At 39.5% G+C, this 17,562-nt stretch overlaps 1 protein-coding gene across 1 annotated transcript in view; it reads left to right on the forward strand.

Annotated features, from left to right (window-relative positions):
* The window catches only part of GTF2F2 (general transcription factor IIF subunit 2), a 138,279-nt gene that overhangs the window by 119,084 nt on the left and 1,633 nt on the right, over positions 1-17,562 (forward strand). Inside the window, exon 7 of the mRNA XM_004577465.2 lies at positions 7,055-7,198. Within this exon, the coding sequence (XP_004577522.1) occupies positions 7,055-7,198 (144 nt within the window). The remainder of the gene's footprint in view (positions 1-7,054; positions 7,199-17,562) is intronic.

The following is a 17,562-nucleotide window of genomic DNA, read 5'->3' on the forward strand; positions in this document are numbered from 1 at the left end:
AGGCAGTCAAAAATTTGACACTTTTTATTGGTCTGTCAAGTAGAAGGATGATGTGATCAGACCTGATAAGAACTTGGCTCTCACAGGAAGGATATTATCAGTATTATTTTAAACACGGCTTGTCATTCCCTGTTTTAATGATGAGGCAGTTGCCTATCACAGAACCAAAACAATTCTAGATGTTTGAGAAAAGGTTTAATGTAGGGTTTGGTTACATGACTTGAGAATGCAAAATGGAAGGACTGGAATGCACAAGGGAGAAGGAAGTTGGTGACTGGAGGTCAGGGGGCTGCTACAGGAGGAAGTGCTCCTGCTGTTAAAAAGAAAAACTTTCCCTTCTTCCTGCTTTCCTTACACTCAGTGAAAATTAGTTAGCAACGGGATCTTAGCAATGTGGCCCACAGGGCCCAGCTCAATGACTTAAATGCCTAATCCTCCCCTTGGTAAGTACCAGGATCCCCAAGTGGACTGCAGACCCTGTGCTAAAGACTAGTTGCAGATAACTAGCATTAGTAACCTTTGATCTTTGTGGTTGTTCTGCCTTATGTCATATTAGCCATTGGTGTTTGCAACACATTTAAAAATGAAGCATCTCTTAGGGCTCACACCCTTACACAAAGTAGGCTAAACCTCCATCCACAAGCTCAGGCATACCAGGTGGGCACCACTTCACATCCAAGCCACTCAACTGCCCATCCAGCTCACTGCATATGGCCTGGGAAAACAATGGAGGATGACCCAAAGCCTTGGGACCCTGCACCCATGTGAGAGACCAGGAAAAAGCTCCTGACTTCTAATCAGCTCAGTTCTGGTTGTTATGGCCACTTGCAAAATGAACCAACAGATGGAAACTTTCTCACTCTGGCTATCCTCTCTGTAAATCTACCTCTCAATAAAAAGAACTATTTTTTAGATAAATGAAGCATCCAGAGCATGAACTCGCTATGGTTGCTTTTAATTTTGATCAGAAATTCACAAAGAAGTAACAAAACTTAGCTAGAAAGCAACAGTTTGAAGAAATTAAAATAAAATTACTACCTAAAACTTTGAGGTAAAGAAAAGCTATTTTTATAAATAAGTTTTGAATGTTTTTGATTGAAGTCAGTTCCTGCAGGACTATAGCATAAAGGTTTTTCAGCAGTGCTGTGTCACAGAGTGCGAGAGAGATCACACCGAACCCAGATGTAGGATGTTCAGGAGGAATCTTTATTGCGCAAGCCTGGGGACAACAGCTCCTGCTACACTCCAGGAAAGGCTGCACCGCACGGCAGACGCCGGGGTTTTTAAGCTCTCACCCTCCAATTAGTTTAAAAGGTACACAGAACAAGGTTTTAGCAGCAAGGAGAAAGGGAAGGTCCGGAGACACTGAGTACTTCTCACAAAGAATATAATTAACATTTCAGTGCTGTTAGGCCCCCGCTTCAGGAACTCTTTGTGAGAACACAATTAGCTTCACTGACTCCACCACACCAACAGAGGGTGGGGAACATAGCCACATTCCATTTGCCTAATGTCAAGGGGTGCTGGCAATCCAGGCTGCACCCCATAACACTTGTGTATTATTGAGTAAACTTGTACTGCATATGGCTTTGTCCATTTGAATTCACACAATGAGGACTGGCCAGTGCTAAAGAATTAATTTCTTCCCAAGAGAGGATGACACACTGAGCTGAAATAGAAGCATTGGTTAAAGACACAGGGAAATAATCTTTCCTAACAATTTAAAATGCAAATCTGTGATATTTAAGGCTGACATACGTCAAAAGTTAAAATAAAAGCCTTCACAAAGAGTGCCTTGACAAAGCAATCAAAGTATTTTTGCAAACAACAATCTAGAAATTTACAGACATCTGAATTACAATGTTTTAATTGGTAGTAGGTGGCATTTATAATTTTAGCCAGTGATTAAGATTTCGCTAATGACAGTTGAACAACTCAGTATGACATCCACAGTAGATTTTTGTTGTTTGGTTGCATTTTAGTTTTGAATGTTTCATTTTGTCTTGCGTAAGAATAATTAATCCTATATGATAGATTTTTTTAAATTTGCATATGGAGATCAAATTTAAAGTACTTTTTGAATTGACATTTCTGTGCAGTTACTTACGTAGTGATGTATGATCATTGGTGATAGACAGAAGAACAGCAGCTGGAGTAAACGTATAATAGCTTTTCTGTACCACTAACTATATTAGTAATGTTTTATATTGGTTGCCCTCATGTTAGGTATCTGATTACTCTTGAGTGTCATTTCCTTACAGTGCCTATGTACCAGTAAGAAAATAAACAGAGAGATAAAAACCAATTTCATCTGGAATCAGTTCTTTCATATCATAGTGTGTATTTACAATTAATTTTATTTATATAGGCAAGCTTGTATGATACTAAGGTTATCATTAGGGACAGGCATTTGGCCTAGAAATTAAGACACTGGTTAAAAAACCGGCACCCTGTAGCAAAGTCCCTGGGGACACTATTTGGCTCTAGCTCCTCCTGTTCTAGCTTCCTGCTGGCATAGACAGTAATGGCTCACGTGATTGGGATCCTGCCACCTACATGGCACGACCTGAATTGAGTTTCCTAGCTCCTGGCTCTGACCACAGCCAAGGCTGCTGAGGGATTTGGAGAGTGAAATGTCAAATGAGAGATGTTTTTCTTTGTGTGCCTCAAATAAAATAATTTTTTAAAAGCACACTATTTTTGTTAAAAAACACATTGAAACAAAAATTATCATTTGCATACTACTTTTTTTTTACAAAGAAAAACTTGTAAAACTCGGAGACCCTAGTTTTGTAAAATTAGGTGTTAAAAGTTTAATAACTATGGAAATATCTCTCACATTTGTGCTTATCTATACAATAGAACTATTTATATGATACCACAGAGAATTCTAATTATGAGCCTATATCAAAAAAGATCTAACTAATGCTGTATTATAAAACTAAAACTTTTTGTTTCAAGACAATCTTTGGTGTAGATTAGACATTAGTTAGACATGAAAGTGATGTTCCGTCTTACTTTTTGTTCTTAAATAAATAAGGATGAAGGGGTTATCTTTGATTCAAATTAGTAATAAATCCATATTTCAGAGGGCTCCATCCAGAAAACATGTTACCCCAAAATGCAAGTCTTCACCTTGGAGGTGGAAGGACAAGTCTCCTCATTGTCAACAAAAGGATTATGAATGTTAGTGCCAGCCCACCTCTAAAGTGGAAACCATCTCCTCGCTGCTAAGTCCTACTCCTGTGTGTCTTCGACAGCCTTATAAATAAGCCAGAATTTTGTTTTTGCTTTCCACATTTCCCATTTTAGCCATTAAACAAGTCAGCCATTGTACCCGTGATGAGGTTCCACACAGAGTGACATTCTCAATTAGGTCAACCCAAAGAGGAAAGATGTGCATCACTGCCTGCTATTTGGCAATTGCAGAAAGGTCTCAGCATTTCTTTAGGAGTCTGGACTCTTAAAATGGAGAAAATAGCAAAAACACCCAAGGGTGTCTCTTGATGGAGTGGATCTTGGGGGTATTTCACAAAGGGAAATTCAGTACTATTTAACATGAGGCTTTTAGACTTCTTCAGAAAGTAAATGTTGGAGAGATTGGTATTAAATCCTAGGTCTTTTTCAAAAAATAAATAAATCATTACATTTCTTTCTAATATTAATTTTATTTACTTAAAAGAATTACAGAAAAAGAATAGAAGAAATAGAGAAATCCTCCATCTGCTGGTTCTCTCCCCAAATGGCCACACAGCCAGGGCTGCGCCAGGCCAACTTTAATAACAACCGCCAGCTAGAACGTGCGCTCTCACTGAAGTGGGCCATCTTACTGTACCAGGGGGATATGGTTATTTGAGACATTTTTTTTCTGCTGTTAATCTTGTTAGCAACTTCAATCATTTTACATTAAAAATAGCCTACTACAGGTAGAACTGAATGTACCGTCACTTCTCCTTTCTATTTCTTGAATTTAATTTCTTATTTTTTAAAATATGAATTTAAAATGAGAAGAAAATACAAACAATGTTGTATAGCTAAGACTGCATACAGAGAGTACAAAAGCTCAGCTTTGGGTTTTAGAATTTGGGTTTTTTTGTTGTTGTTTTGTTTTGCTTTGGTTTGTTTTTTGGTTTTTGTTTGTTTGTTTGTTTGCTAGCGTACCCACACGCTTTGCATTGTCTTTTTTGAAGTGTTGGCTTTGGCTATAAATGAAATTCCACATCCCACTCAAGCCTGTGAGAAGAGAATATGCCCACCTCTCCTTAGTATGAATCTGTCTTCCACAGTTTCCTAGATCCCAAGTTAAATTTCTCTTACCCTTTATGTTACCAGAATAAAGGATTGCACTATCCTCAACCCTCTGCCCACACTTTCTGCTACTTTTTTAGCAGGCTCCTCTTCTAGATTGTCCAATGCAACCCAAAACATAAGCCCTTCAAGTACAGTACAACAGGGAAAATATAACGTATTTTAGTCATTGGTCAGCATGTTTATTTCAGAATGCATTCCACTTTTTAATGAAAGAAGCAGTGGATTTTCTTCTGATCTCTTTTGAGAATATGATCATTTTCTTAGTTCTATCTTTTGTACCCTAGAGAAAGAAAATTCTTCCTCAGGTACAATTCCTTCTGCTTCCCTCTGCTGAATCAAGGAAGAATCTGGACTTCTGCTTTAATTTTTCTCCCTTAAATGCATTATATAGTCTTTTTCTATCTTCCTGGATTTCTCTGGTCTCCCCACTCCGTTTGCTTCTGGCTCTTCTAGTCTGTTCATCTCCAAATCCTTTGTAACTGCCTGTCGCTGTTCTTTTTCATGCTGTCATCTAGAAAATCTTGAGAGTGACTGATGTCATTCCTTTCCGACACTACAATCTGTAGTTCTATTGACTGTGGCTACATTTAAAATGTTTGAATTGTCTATATTCATTTTAACAGATGAACCCTAAGAAAAAGATACCCTTTGAAGGAGAAGACTATCATATTTATCCCATACCTTAATGTAGTGCCTTACACATAATGCATGTATTCCTCTGCTGCGGGAGTAAATGAATTTTGAGTTTTACTTCCAGAATGTCCATACTAAAAAGTGATGATGATTGAGTTAGTGTTTTTTGTTTTTATTTTGTTTGTTTTGTTCCCGTTTTCCATGGATCCTAACTTTATGTAATTGAAAGCTTGGGGCAGGTGCCAGGTTAAGCCTCTGCCTATGATGCAGGCATCCAACATAGAAACCAGTTCTAGTCCAGGCTGCTGCTGATCCAACTCCCTACTAATGATTCGGGAAAGTAGCAAAAGATGGCCCAAGTCCTAGAGCCTCCTGCACCTTTGTGGGAGACCCGAAAGAAACTCCTGCTTTAGACCAGCCCAGCTCCAGCCATTATGGCCTTTTGGGGAGTGAACCAGTGAACAGAAGATTATCTTTCTCTCTTTCTTTCTCGCTCTGTGTTGTAGCTCTACCTTTCAAAATAAATCTTTAAAAGAAAGAAAGAAAAGGAAAATCAGATACTCTGTTGTCGACATTATCTTTTACCACTAAGTGAAAAGTCTCTTAACTGTGTGAGATATATCTTTAGTTTACTATCATCTTATATTTTTATGATACTTTTCTGTTGTTGAAATATGGAGAATAAGCATAAATACAAGACTGGCATTGATATGGTAATTTATGTGTAAGTTTTGTAATGCATTGTGTATTTATGAAGACAGCCCCAGATTATAAGCAAGCTCTCTGGTGGTTTCCACTCCACCTACTGATGATGCTTTGTTGGCTCTTGCAATTTATATGTATCTGAACTTTTATAGAAAGAAATCTTTAGAACATTTTAAAAATTAAGTGTTCTGAAAGAAATGAAGAGAATTCAGTTTACAAATGAAAAGTCTCAAAACAATAACAGTGGAAGAGAACCTGTCCCTTCTCTCAATGCCACTGCTTCCCAGAGAGGCCTGAATGCAGGTGCACAGAACTGCAGGATGTGCGTCCATCTCACCCTAGAGTGACATCTTTATTTGGATGAGACATTGTGGGGTGTGTGTGTGTGTGTGTGTGTGTGTTAGAAATACCAATGCATTACACAGCTGGATGGAGGCCACAGGAAATTTTAAGATGAAATGGGTTTTCAGAAAAAGGTCTTGGGCCCGGCACAGTGGCCTAGTGGCTTAAGTCCTCGCCTTGAACGCGCCGAGATCCCATATGGACGCTGGTTTTAATCCCGGCAGCTCCACTTCCCATCCAGCTCCCTGCTTGTGGCCTGGGAAAGCAGTTGAGGACGGCCCAAAGCCTTGGGACCCTGCACCCGTGTGGGAGACCCGGAAGAGGTTCCTGGTTCCCGGCATCGGATCGGCATAGCACCGGCCCATTGCGGCTCACTTGGAGAGTGACTCATTGGATGGAAGATCTTCCTCTCTGTCTCTCCTCCTCTCTGTATATCTGGCTTTCCAATAATAATAAAATTAAAAAAAAACAGAAAAGGTCTTGTATCTGATATTGAGTATACATTTATCCCTTTATGTTGATAAATTAAATTTTGTTTATTTGATATATATAAATAAATATATATTTTTTTAAGAAGCTTGTGGGTAAAGATGAGAAAAAACTTTCTGTCTCTGCCCAACTATTTCTTTATTATTACTATTTCTGAGCTTTTCACTCTCTGAAGAACCTATTCTGTGATCAGCCTATTACTGTGTTTGGTTAAACAAAAAGTAAAGGAATTCTAAGTTTCTGATCACCACAGAATAATCAGTTAGAAACACTGAATTGATAAAAATTTTGGCAAAGAAAAACCTTTCAGGTGAGAGATGAGGTAGGATAGACACATACATAAATCTATAAGAAATAATGCAGATGATTTATAGTTTATAGATCAGTATTGTTATTGTCCCAGAGCCTTGAAGGTTTGAGATCTCTGGGAGTAACAGGAACCCCTGGTTCCAAACCAATCTTCAGAAGCCTACTTCAAATCTATTGGTTGTGGAATGACTGTAAAAAGAATGCTTGTGTTTCAAACTGAACACATTGAATGGATGCCTTTGTTTCCTTTGTTTTTTCCATATAGATTGAATATGAAAGGAAGAAGAAGGAAGATGGAAAGCGAGCTCGAGCTGATAAGCAGCAGGTGTTGGACATGCTGTTTTCAGCCTTTGAGAAGCATCAGTATTACAACCTGAAGGACCTGGTGGACATCACCAAGCAGCCCGTGGTATGTGCATGTTCAAGTCCTCCAGTAACCTGTCATTAGAATGCATCTGACATGTGTTAGGTTCACATACACCATTGCTAATAACAAATCTTACATCAACATTCAGAAAATTTCTCTTATTATAGCCATTTTGTGGTAACGTGAGCTTCATTATTTTAGATTTTAAGTACATTTAATTTCAACAGTTTCTTATCTTCTTGATTTGTGCTTGCTTTAAGCCTCATGTCTTGGTTATACATCAGCCTTTCTGTTTTTACTAAGAAATTCATTTAAATTTCGAAAGATCTAAGTACTTTTTCTTTCTTTTTTTTTTTGTAAGTACTTTTTTCTTTGAGAAGAAGAAAATGCTTGTGTTGTAGTATTATTAACTCATCTTAATGACTTCATTCCCTTTGGCATCAAAGCCATACATAAAGGCATTCCAAGCCATAAAAATTTTGAAGTAGAACAGTTCATTAGCTGAGCTGTGTGTCTGCTGGTTTTAATGAAGTTTATCTTTGTATGCATGCATATCTACAAACATATCTGTATGAAAAGGCCATTCCAGAAACTCTGAAAGCATATGAGACACTCTCATGGAAGAAGGCACGAAATGATTTTGAAAGGGAGTGAGCATTTGTAGAGGGACATTCAGATGATGGGGAAAGCAGCTCCTTTGCCTTAATGGGGTGGAAGTTCTGTTCTTTCTGCATCAAAGGAAAGAAATTACTAGAATGTCATGCAGTTTTGTTTAAGCTTTTTATGGTGTCATTCAGTGGGTCTCTTATACTAGATCCACTTACTTAGCTCATGAGCCTGGATAGATTTTAGGGAGTCAGTCAGCTTTCTACCTATGGGTAAAAGTGTGTGGATTTTTCTGGGGGAGCAAATTCATAGTCTGTTAGATTCTTACAAAGGATAACTGAACTGAAAACTAAATTGTTATGTAATCATTTGTTATTTGGTACCTAAGTTCTCAGCAAGCAAAAGATTCTCGAAGGTAGAGTTGTATGGGCTCTCTAAATAGTCATGTACCTCACAGCATAAACAGTAAAAATTATGTAAATATGAAGTGAATTGCTTTGAAATATGTAATGAATTGCTTTGAAAAAGGAAAATTCTCAGACTCCAGGGACCACCGTATTTTCCTCAGGTGGATTTTGACAGGCCTTATGTGTTTTATGGTAAGGATGTAGACCAAAGTGCCAAGTACAAAATGCCTTCACCAAGGTAGGGGTAGTTCAGGGCTAGAGTTATTATCCCCAAGACAAGGACAGGAGTGGTCAACATGGTTTGCAGTCCTGCTGTTTTGACAGGGAGTTCATTCAAGTATGAAGAATAATGGTCTAGAGAAGAGGACTTGTGATACATGAGGATAAGACTGCGTTTGGACAGAGATCTCAGTCAAGTCCCAGCCCTAAAGTTTGGCCAAATAGTCCTGGACAAGGCACTTGCATATATTCACAATGTTATTTATATATTTAATTTACTCAACGGATGGCATACTTAATATAATGTGCATCATTATGTTCAAATTATGTTTACATTATAAAATTATGTAATAAATGTTTTAATGCCAATTTATCAGATCCTTGTGATAGTTAATGTTAGTGAAAAATATTTTGTCAACTGCATATTATTTTCTGTGATTTATTGGTCGTAGCATTAAATCTTAGAGCTCTGTAAAAGGGGAGAACTCTTGTATTCATTGGTTGTTTAGTATGTGCATTTAATGGCATGCTCATTCATAGTGTTTCATTTTGTGATGGTACCCACTTCCCACTTTGATAATAAGTTTCTGTGAAACCCTCACTTTAACACATCCTCTTAGTGCTACAAATCCCATCTGCATTCTGACCTTTATAATGTTGTTTTTTACATATTTTGAGTGAATTGGAAATACTCTCTTCATGTTTCATTTGCTTTGTATATTACTTCTGCTTCCCATAAAGCATTATTCCTACAGAAAAGCTATTGATGGAGATATTGTCCTTAGGCCTGGTCTTTTCCTCTTTGTTGTCTAGTATAGGACTTGCATAAGCAACCAGAAAGCACTGAAGTAACTCATTGAGGCTAACTAAGCCAATTTGAAAAGGCCAAGCTTTGATACTGCTATCACATCAGGACTGTGATATCCACTTAAAGGGGTGTTTTTGTAAGGCTTAACTAGGCATTTCCCTCCTCTAAAATGAAAGATCAGAGGATGCCTGTTAGTTCTCCTTTTTCACTCTTTGGTCTTCAACCTTGAATGTCTTTCTTATTATCATTTACAGAGTTGAGGGGGATGCATGTCCATGTGGACCTCTGATTTGGGTGGGTAGGGTCAGGTATGAAAGAAGGTAGGTCAGACAATGTTTCATTTTTTATTTTTCTTTCTGCATCCGCAGGGAAGGACGGGGAAGGGGTTGTTCCTTGCTGTCAAACTACACCAACACCCAGGGGTCGGGGGCAGTCTTTTGATGATGCCTTGAAGACTTTGATGTGGAGGAGTGTCACTTGAGTGGTTTTGATAGTTCTGAGATGTCATCAGCTTAATTGCACCAGGGTTGAGAAAATCTTCCCAAGATCTGTTGCTTAACATAGTCCACCTTAGTACATCCACAAGCCCTGGAACATGCTACAAAGCTTGGCCATGAGAATTGTCCAGCCTGTTCTGCTTTCCATCCTCTGACGAGGCAATCAACATCCTCTACTGGCCTCAGTGAGCTGGCCATTATGTCTCCTGTGTGCATCTGGGCATGCTGTCTGCTGCACAGACATCAGCAACTGAGGAGGCCCCGTTCTGATACATACACTCCAAGGTTAGACCACACATTCTGTGATTTTTCCCTTGAGACCTCAAGAAACCTCTCCAGGGGTAACCTCAGACTTGACTCTGTATACACGTGCCAGTGCAGGATCAGGTTCGATCTGTCACCTACAGCAGCGAACGCACATACTGGTGGATGGAACTGCTTAGTCAGTTCTGCCCCAGCCCCGTATCTCACGTGAGCCAACAGGTGCCTCAGCCCAGCCCAACCAGCGCAGCACAGCGTCAGTCTTTACGCATACCAGCAGGTACTGCAGCCTATTTGGGATGCATCCCCCTCCAGCCCCAGTTTTTGTGCATGCCAGCCTCTGCTGCAGCTTGGCTCAGCCCAGCCTGCCCCCAGACCCAGCCCTCATGTGTGCTGACAGGTACTGCCACCTTGTCCAGGCTGGCCTCCCCCCAGCCCTGGTTCTTGTGCTAACCAGCAGTGGGTACAACCTAGCAGAGAAGTGTCTTGCATTTAGTATCTGGAAAACCAAATGCAGCATTTCCTTTCAAAGTGCAAACCATTACAGACTTGATCTAATTGTTCTCTTTGAAACACCAAACTGCCAAAACCACTCTGAGTCCTGACACACTGTTCTTAACATGGCACTCGTATAGCATATACTGTACATGTTAACCATGCATTTCTGTTAGAAGTGTCATTGAAATTACCTCTGATTACAACTGAACCCCTTGTGCTGCATCTACTCAGATTCAGAACAGGACTCAGAAATTCAGCTTTAATTATTTATGATCCTTTCTAGATAAGTAGTACAGTGGATGATTTTTAAATTCAGAATGTGTATTTAAACAATTATTAAGCTTTTATTAGAGTAACTTTACCTTCACAGGAAAAACCAGGCATAGTTCAGTGTCCATATTAAAAATTTCCCAACTTGAAATAATACCCAATAATGTTTATCTGTAAGGTAGGCTTTCAAAAAATAAAAGTTACACTGCTGCATCAGCATTAACAAGTGGTATTAATCTAATTTAAGACTTTGCTACCAGAATAAACTCTGGAAGTAAGGACTTCAATAATAATAAACAAAATTTATTATCTGTAAGGTAGGCTTTCAATAAATAAGTTATATTGCTGTATCAGCAGTAACAAGTGGTATTAATGTAACTTAAGACTTTGCTTCCAGAGTAAACTCTGAAGTAAGGATTTCAATAATAATAAGTAGGGACTGGCATAGTAGCCTAGCAGCTAAAGTCCCTACCCTGAACATGCCGGGATCCCATATCAGCACTGGTTCTAATCCTGACAGCCCCACTCCCATCTAGCTCCTTGCTTGTGGCCTGGGAAAGCAGTTGAGCAAGGACGGCCCAAAACCTTGGGACCCTGCACCCATGTGGGAAGCCTGGAGGGGGCTCTTGGCTCCTGGCTTCAGATTGCCTCGGCTCCAGCCATTACAACCGTTTGGGGAGTGAATCATCAGAAGAAGATCTTCCTCTCTATCTCTCCTCCTCTCTGTATATCTGCCTTTCCAATAAAAATAAATAAATCTTTTTTAAAAAATCATTAATGTAGAGGTGGAATTTAGCTTTTTCTTGTTCTGCATTCAGAAGTAAAAACATTTTTTTAACATTTGATGCTCGTTCTCAAATTTGCAACTTAAATGCTATTCTGTTTTTTTTATTATTTTTTATTTTTATTATAAAGTCAGATATACTGAGAGGAGGAGAGATAGAGAGGAAGTGGAGCTGCCGGGATTAGAACCAGCGGCCATATGGGATCAAGGCGAGGACCTTAGCCACTAGGCCACACTGCCGAGCCCCAGTGCTATTCTGTTTTAATACTTTGTGCTCATGTAAACTTTTTCACTTAATTGCTTTTTCTTTTAAAAAAATCTGTATTATTTTAATTTTGTTCTTAAATTATCTTTCAATTCTCCTTTCCTTCTCCCTAGAAATCGTAGTTATTACTAAAACTTTAAAAATGGCCAGTTTCCCAAGAGTGTATTAATTAATGACAGCCCTTTTTGAGACTTCTGTTTTCAAGAAATAATTATTTGCTGACAAGGCAGAGCCTTAATTAAAAGTTTTAGAATATGAAGTGTCATACTGAAATAAATTACTAATTGTGTAGAATACAAGTAGATAAAATTAAAGCACATTTATGAAATTTTAAGACTTTTTTAAATAGGAGATTCTAATACCTAATAGATCTATAGAACATTTTCTCATAACTTCCTGTATGGATTTGCTTCAGTCTTTTCTCTTTTTAATTTCCAGAATTAGGCAAAATTTGTAGTGACTTTAGTAATACAAGCTATTGATTGAAGATTTTCAGTAAGCTATTATGTACATAAAAGCAGTATCTGAGACAGGCATACAGTCAATGAAAGTGGGATTTATTTATAGATTAAATTTATATACCACTTTGAATTAAATTATAGGCTGCAGAACTTATATCAAATCTGACAGTGTCATCACCAGCAAAATCTCCTTACCAACCTATTAATCCCATTTGATTTTAAAGAGAAGTATAGTTTAAAAAAATTTAAGTTTATTAACTGCCTTATGGTTTATCTATTTAGTGCCTGAACAAGCTGGGAAGATTTGTTTTTAGGCTTGCCATCTCTATGGAAATAATTCTCCTCAGGAAACGAATAATGTTCTTTGCCCTGGTCTCTGTGTTGGAGAAAGTGCCCTGTGAATTTGGCTCAGGGTTCCAAGACTCCCATTTCTCTCTGCAGGTAGATACGGCTGCCAGAGGAAAATCCTACTGGCATAGCACCTTGTAATAGCAACACTGGCCCTCCTCATATTCTAGAGCATTCTTTCTAGACTGTCCCAAAACAAATGTTTTAGTTATGAATTACTGTTCAGAGCCAGCCACTGTTTATTGGATATATTACTTCACTCAGATAATTTGGCAATTAAAAATAGCACTATCTTAATTTGTTATGAGTGAAAGAAGTCCCTTTTCTCCCTTAGTTTACAGTTAAGTGTACAGCCAAATGGATGTTAGTATACTCAGAGTTGTGCAACCATCATCACAGTCAACTTTAGAACATTTTCAGCATCTCTCCCAGAAAACGCATACCCATTTGTAGTCACTTCCCACCTGGGCAACCACTAGTCTATTTTTTTTGTATGTGGATTCATATGAATGACTTCTTTGACTTACATCTTGTGTTTTTGTTTCATCCATGTTATGGCATTTATCAGTACTTCATCCCTTCTTAGTGCCAAATACATCCCATGGTGTGGATATATTTTGTTTATCCATTCATCTGCTGATGCGCATCTGCGTACCTTCTACTTTTTGACTACTGTAATAAGGCTATTTGCTACAATGTAGGACTGGGTTAGGCGGTTGGATCTATGCCTTGACCATTTCCCTACCTGTCAAAGGGAGAAATGCAGCTTCAAAAGAAGACAAGACAGGCAGGGTCTAGCAGAGAAGAGGAAGTAAAACTAGAAGGGCAAGGAGCAGAGTAGACAAGTCCCCTACGTGCCTTTCCTCTCCTGTGCAGTTTTCTCTATTAGAAGGAGTGGAAGCATCTGTTGCCTTTGTTCATCATCGATTCCTCATGTGTAGCTTGCTTTTTTTAGCCTTGGAACCATTAACATTTTCATTGGTAAATCCTCTGCTCTGCTGATGTCTCTTATTAGAGAAGTCACATTTCGGGTAAAGTGATGCCTTAAAATTGTCACACAAGCAATTAGACCTTACTTGCTGTTGATTCACTTCATTAAAACATACAGCATATTTCTCGTTGATGAATTTTTGTGCCATCATTGGTATTAATTTGCATGTTACATATTAGATTTAACCCTTTGAGGAAGATTTTGTGTCTGGAAGCCTACTTAGGTTCATTGTATTATCTTGTTTTGAGCGTTAGTAGTTGATGATCAGCTCCCTGTCAAAGATGTTTTCTTTTGTTTTGTTTTGTTTTGTTTTATGGACTTTTTTTTTTTAATTGGAAAGGCAGATTTGCAGAGAGAAGGAGAGAGAAAGATCTTCTGTCCATTGATTTGCTTCCCAAGTGGCCGCAACAGCCAGAGCTGAGCCAATCCAAAGCCAGGATCCAGGAACTTCTTCCAGGTCTCTCATAGGGGGTCCCAAAGCTTTAGGCCATCCTCTACTGCTTTCCCAGGCCACAAGCAGGGAGCTGAGTGGGAAGTGGAGCAGGATGCAAACCAGTGGCCATATGGGATCCTGGTGCCTGCAAGGCAAGGATTCAACCACTGGGCCGGCCACCACACAAGGCCCATATGGCCCTTGTTCATGCAGCATCACCTCTTCGGGTTTCCTTCTCGGACACCTGGCACCAGTCTATCTCTCTCCTTCCCTAACAACCTCCAAAACTGTTTTCTCTGCATTAGTATGTTGAGTCTCCATGAAAATACAGAGGGAAGAGAGAAACATGTGAGTAAAAGATTATGATATCGTATATTAAGAGCCATTTTGTTACAGTATGTGCAGTGTGGAAATAAGAATATAAGGGCCATTGCGCTGAAGCAGTCAAGATGGCCTGGTTTTCCTGATGGCCTAATGACAGTTGCAACATAAAGGGTATAATCTTTGCAAAGGGGGCATGTTTTTTTTTTTGTTTGTTTTTTGTTTTTTTACCTTAAGTCACTTGGCAAGCCAGCTGAGACCAAAACTAGTTCCTGGGTTAATCAGTTTATTGTGATGCACACAAAAGTAGCATACGTAAAAGAAAACTATTGTATAGGCTGAAATAGGTACGAGTTAGTAACAAAGTGAATACCTTTGCATCTATGGAGGAAATCTTCCAAATAATACAGGGAAACACACCCCTTCAAGGACTGCTCCGTGGTTCCTGATGCTGTCAGGCTGGTAAGTTGTCAGCAAGAAAATAAAGGGATGTTTATTCCCGCAGAGCCTCCAGTATGCTGTTCTTTATCATAATGAAGTCTTGCATGGAATGGGGTAGTAGTGAGTTACATCTCCATTGGTGATTCGAAGGCACTAGGGTTTAATGCCCCAGCTGTAGTACCTACCTCCAGATATCAACCTTGGAGAAGAAGTACAGTTGCCTGTGTGGCTGTCCACCAGCAGCTTCCTTCCTGTCAGTCCACACTGCCTGGCCCTGGGACAGCTTATATTATAAAACTCAAAATGGAGTTTGTGCTCTTATTGCACAGTCATATTAATCATAATTAAAATAGCAATCAACTAAGATTCATAAGAATCAAAATATACCACGATAGGAGTGAAGTGTTCAGCTGAAGTTTGTCTGAGAAAATGACATTTGAGCCTGGGATTCTGGCCCACAAGCCCAGTGCAATGGCTCAGTGGCTAAATCCTCACCTTGCATGTGCTGGATTCTGTATGGGCACTGGTTTGTATCCTGGCTATTCCATTTCCCATCCAGCTCCCTGCTTATGGCCTGGGAAACCAGTAGAGGATGGCTGAAAGCCTTGGGACCCTGCGCCCACATGGGAGACCAGAAGCTGCTAGCTTCAGATGAGCTCAGCTGCTGCTCTTGCAGCACCTGGGGAATGAACCAGCAATCGAAAGATCTTTCTTTCTGTGTCTCCTTCTCTCTGAACTCTGTGTTTCCATTAAAAATAAATAAATCTTTAAAAACGAAAGAAAAGAAATGCTTTGACCTGGTCCTGCTGAGGCAAAGAACAAGAGAGAGAAAAAAGAAAAATCCTTTGGTCTGGTCCTGCAGAGAGAGAGAGAGAGAGGGAGGGAGGGAGAGGGAGGGAGAGGGGCAGGAAGGAAGGAAGGGAGGAAGGAAGGGAGGAAGGGAGGGAGGGAGGGAGGGAGGGAGGGAGGGAGGGAGGGAGGGAGGGGGAAGATGGGAAGGAAAGGAGGACTGAATAGAAGGGGAAGGGAAAGGAAACTTTAGTCTTTTCTTGCAACCACAAGTGAGACCTGAAATTCAGTTAATTAAAGCAGACTTTTTTTTTTAAGTTGACAGTTGTATATGGCCTGTGAATTATGTTATAAATACCCAAATGGCCTTGAGAAAATCTGTTTCTCCACTGTGTGACTTAAAGAACAAAACATTGGCTTTGGAGAGAACAGGAACCCCATGTGGTAAACCCCTAGATCGTGCCAACAGGAAGTTTAATATGGAAAGAGTCAGAACAGGAGCCAGGGAAAAAGCACACCTTTGGGGTGTTTGTGAAGAAGTTTGCAATTTCACCTGTAGGCCACAGGGGAAGCCACTTTAGACAGGAGAATGACATGATCGCACTGCTCTCTGTCCGTGTCTTCTTCCTTTAGGGATGATCTGACCTTACTTCTTACATCCATGATATTACTACCTGTGCTATTGCTTTATGCCTACTCCCTTGTCGAGCTAATTTATTTGACTGTGGTACAATGGAATTGAGTTGCGGGTTGAGATATTCAGAAATCCAATGTTTGGTCCCCTCCCCAAAAATCTGAACTATACATACCATGGCTACACATTGTAACCTCATTTGTTTGTTCCTTATCAAATGGGCAGACTTTGTATTATCCCATTCTTACTACTACAGAGGTTAAAGGTAACATCTGTACGTGAAACAAATGAAATTTGTGCACTTAACTTTCTTAGTATTTTGTGTTTAACTCTTTATAGGCTTTTAATTTGCTCTGCCTAGTTTTTAATTGAAATGCCAGACCTGAAGACAAGAGCTGTTTTTTCTCTTGCACTATCAAATTGCTCCTACCAATTGCTCTTTTCATTTTTGACCCATTGCAGTGCGTCCTCAATTGTGTGATTGTTTGTGCAACAGGATCTTAGCCAGTCTTACGATAAACCATTCTTTGGAATTTTACAAAGATGTCATTCTTGGCACCTAAACTGAGAATCATTTGTGCCTAGCGCGTCATTTTTCCATTTATGAATCCTGTTCAATTAGAAAGTAGTTTATAAACAATGTCCCATTTTTAAAATGTGACTTGAAGTAGCAGATGGCAGACATGCATATTACCTGGATGCCTCAAGCCTTTGCGCTTACTCATTCACAGTGGTCGGCTAGTGAAGCCAGCTGAAGGAGGTGTGGGAGGCAGGCAAGTGCCTGGGAGAACCCCGTGTCCATTTGATTCATTGCTGCCACCTGCTGCTTGGCTGGTGGAATGGGAACTCTGTCATTCCCAGCACAAGTCAGCTGTGAAGTGTCTAGAACAACCAACCCTTGACTGAAAGGACCTTAAAGCTGTGCAGCACCATAGCAGTCTGTGTCAGTATCTTGGTAACACATTCTCTCAACCTATAGTGAGGCTCAAGCAGCAGATCATGCCAAGGACTCCTGGTTCTCATAGAGCCTCATTCGAGCAGATACAGTACAACTTCAGTGGAATTAAGTGAGCCACTGCAGGTTCCTAGACCCAACCTGGGGCCGCCTTCCTTAGCTTCCCACCAGATTCAGATGCAGGTAATCTGGCATTGTGTCAGATAAGGGCACTGCCTATTATTATTATTATTATTATAGATATGAATGTCTTAGCCATTTTTCTAATTAGTGCCTGATTTCAGTTAATAAAATAATCTTCCATCAATAGGATGAGTTGTGATTATGTGACTGTTTCTTTGAAGCATACACAATTTATTCCTTTGTTGATTCTGTAGGGGGAAAAAAATCACTTTGAAATTCTTTCTCATCCTCCAAG

The sequence above is a fragment of the Ochotona princeps genome, chromosome 12 (genome assembly GCF_030435755.1).
Source record: "Ochotona princeps isolate mOchPri1 chromosome 12, mOchPri1.hap1, whole genome shotgun sequence".
Taxonomy (NCBI): Eukaryota; Metazoa; Chordata; class Mammalia; order Lagomorpha; family Ochotonidae; genus Ochotona; species Ochotona princeps.